We start from the raw sequence: 1,850 nt of genomic DNA on the forward strand, positions 1-1,850 counted from the left end.
TATACCATAAAAGACTTCTCGTGGTTAGTCTGGCACTACACCACACCATAAGAGTATAGCACTATGCCATATTCTCGATGTTGTTAGTTTATGGGCAAATGACTTATCCTCCTATCATACCCTGAGAGGCAGCTGCAGTGCTGTATCATAGTCGAATACTTGCGCAAACAATCACTTGCTCATTTGTGTTCGTCACCTCTACCCATCTCACAAACGACGTACCTGAAAGCAAATGCTCGCCCCTTAATTACACATCTATAAACCCTAAACCCTAAATCCTAAACCCTAAACCCTAAACCCCAATCGCTACTGCAACCACAGACGACATATCTGAAGCTGCGCGTGTTGGCTGATCGCGGGTGTGTGTTTGTGGGCCATGGGCTCAAGAAGGACTTCCGCATCATCAACATGATAGTCCCGCCCCATCAGGTACACGCTCTGTTGGTTGTGCACGTGTCACCACACATGTCTTGATTGTGACCTTGACCTCTGGGACGCATTTTTGGTTTTGCGCGTCTTTATATATTGGTGTTTGTACGGTATATATATATATATATATATATATGTGTGTGTGTGTGTGTGTGTGTGTATGTATATATGTATATATATTATATATACATATATATATATATATATATATACGTGAATGTGTCTTCTATGTGTGTGCATGTGTATCCAGGATAATTCCTCTTTAAACCTCTCGCGATATCAACTCTTAGGTGAGTGTTATGATGTCGCTGTTTTGCACGCGTTGTGTTACATGGTGTATCTTTACCTATACGTAAGTGTGTGAATGTATGTGCATATAGTTGTGTGGATGTCTATTCATACTGTATCCTCCTTCTCTCACCCTCTCTCTCCCGTCATGACGTGCAGGTGATTGACACAGTGGAGTTGTTCTACATGCCCCGTCAGCGTCGCGTGTCTCTGCGGTTTCTCGCGTGGTTTCTGCTGCGCATGGACATCCAGGAGAGTGTCCATGACTCAGTGGAGGATGCTCGCACGGCTCTGTTTCTCTATGAGGTGTGTACGTTAGTGAAGCAGGCATTGTTGTTCATATTGGGGCACGTGATTCGTGAGTCTTCTGGCTTCCTTTGTAGGGTTTAGGGTCTAGGGTTTTCCCCTTGGTGCACAGCGTGTGGTTTTTCGGTTGTGAGTTGTGATAGTGTAGCAGTCACCTTTCTCTCCAGTGTTTTTTCCCTCTATGGCGGCTGCCTGTCTTTGTTTTCTTTTTTATACTCTGCTGATGCTACGGTGTTGCGTAGTTATTCTCTTGCGTAGTGTGTTGTGCGTTGCCTTTGACTTCTAGTGCCAATTGAAATCCCCCCGAGCTGGTTTCTTTCGTTTAAATGCGCCATGTGTTGTGTGCCATTAGTTTGTGGTGTCTGTGTGTCTGTGTCTCTCTCTCTCTGTGTGTGTGTGTGTGCTTCCTGTGTTGTGACATGTGCCTTTACCATTTCGGATTGTTCACTTTCATTTAGATGCGCTGGCTGTGCCATTTTTTGAGGGGTCAATAGTGTGTGTGTGCGCGCGTTTCCTATGTTGTGATATGTACCTTTGCCATAATTGTTGTCTCGTCTGCTGAGGTGCGGCGTGTGGACGACGGTTAGGGTTTATGGTTCAGTGTTCTACGTAGAAACCCATATACATACACCAAATGAACCAATGTGATGAGATCTCTGTAAAGAGTATATCGCAGATGTTGTTGTTGCCTTCGCCACTGCAATGTGTGTGTGTGCGCGCGAAATGGCTGTCCCAAAACTCCGTTCGTGCGCCGGCTATAGCCGCGAACTGAAAAGATGTCAATAGGGTCAACCGAATTGGATGTATGAGTGCGTACATGTACATTA

At 45.1% G+C, this 1,850-nt stretch overlaps 1 protein-coding gene across 1 annotated transcript; it reads left to right on the top strand.

The window, feature by feature from the left end:
* Positions 1 to 321: 321 nt before the first annotated feature.
* On the top strand, positions 322 to 1,610 carry SARC_15207 (hypothetical protein; the record flags this gene model as incomplete). Its single annotated transcript, XM_014290666.1, has 3 exons — positions 322 to 429; positions 877 to 1,023; positions 1,587 to 1,610. Coding segments are annotated over 3 exons (279 nt in total), but the record flags the coding sequence as incomplete, so codon positions are not given.
* Between the last annotated feature and the right edge of the window lie 240 nt (positions 1,611 to 1,850).

Source organism: Sphaeroforma arctica (genome assembly GCF_001186125.1).
Source record: "Sphaeroforma arctica JP610 unplaced genomic scaffold supercont1.5775, whole genome shotgun sequence".
Lineage (NCBI taxonomy): Eukaryota > Ichthyosporea > Ichthyophonida > Sphaeroforma > Sphaeroforma arctica.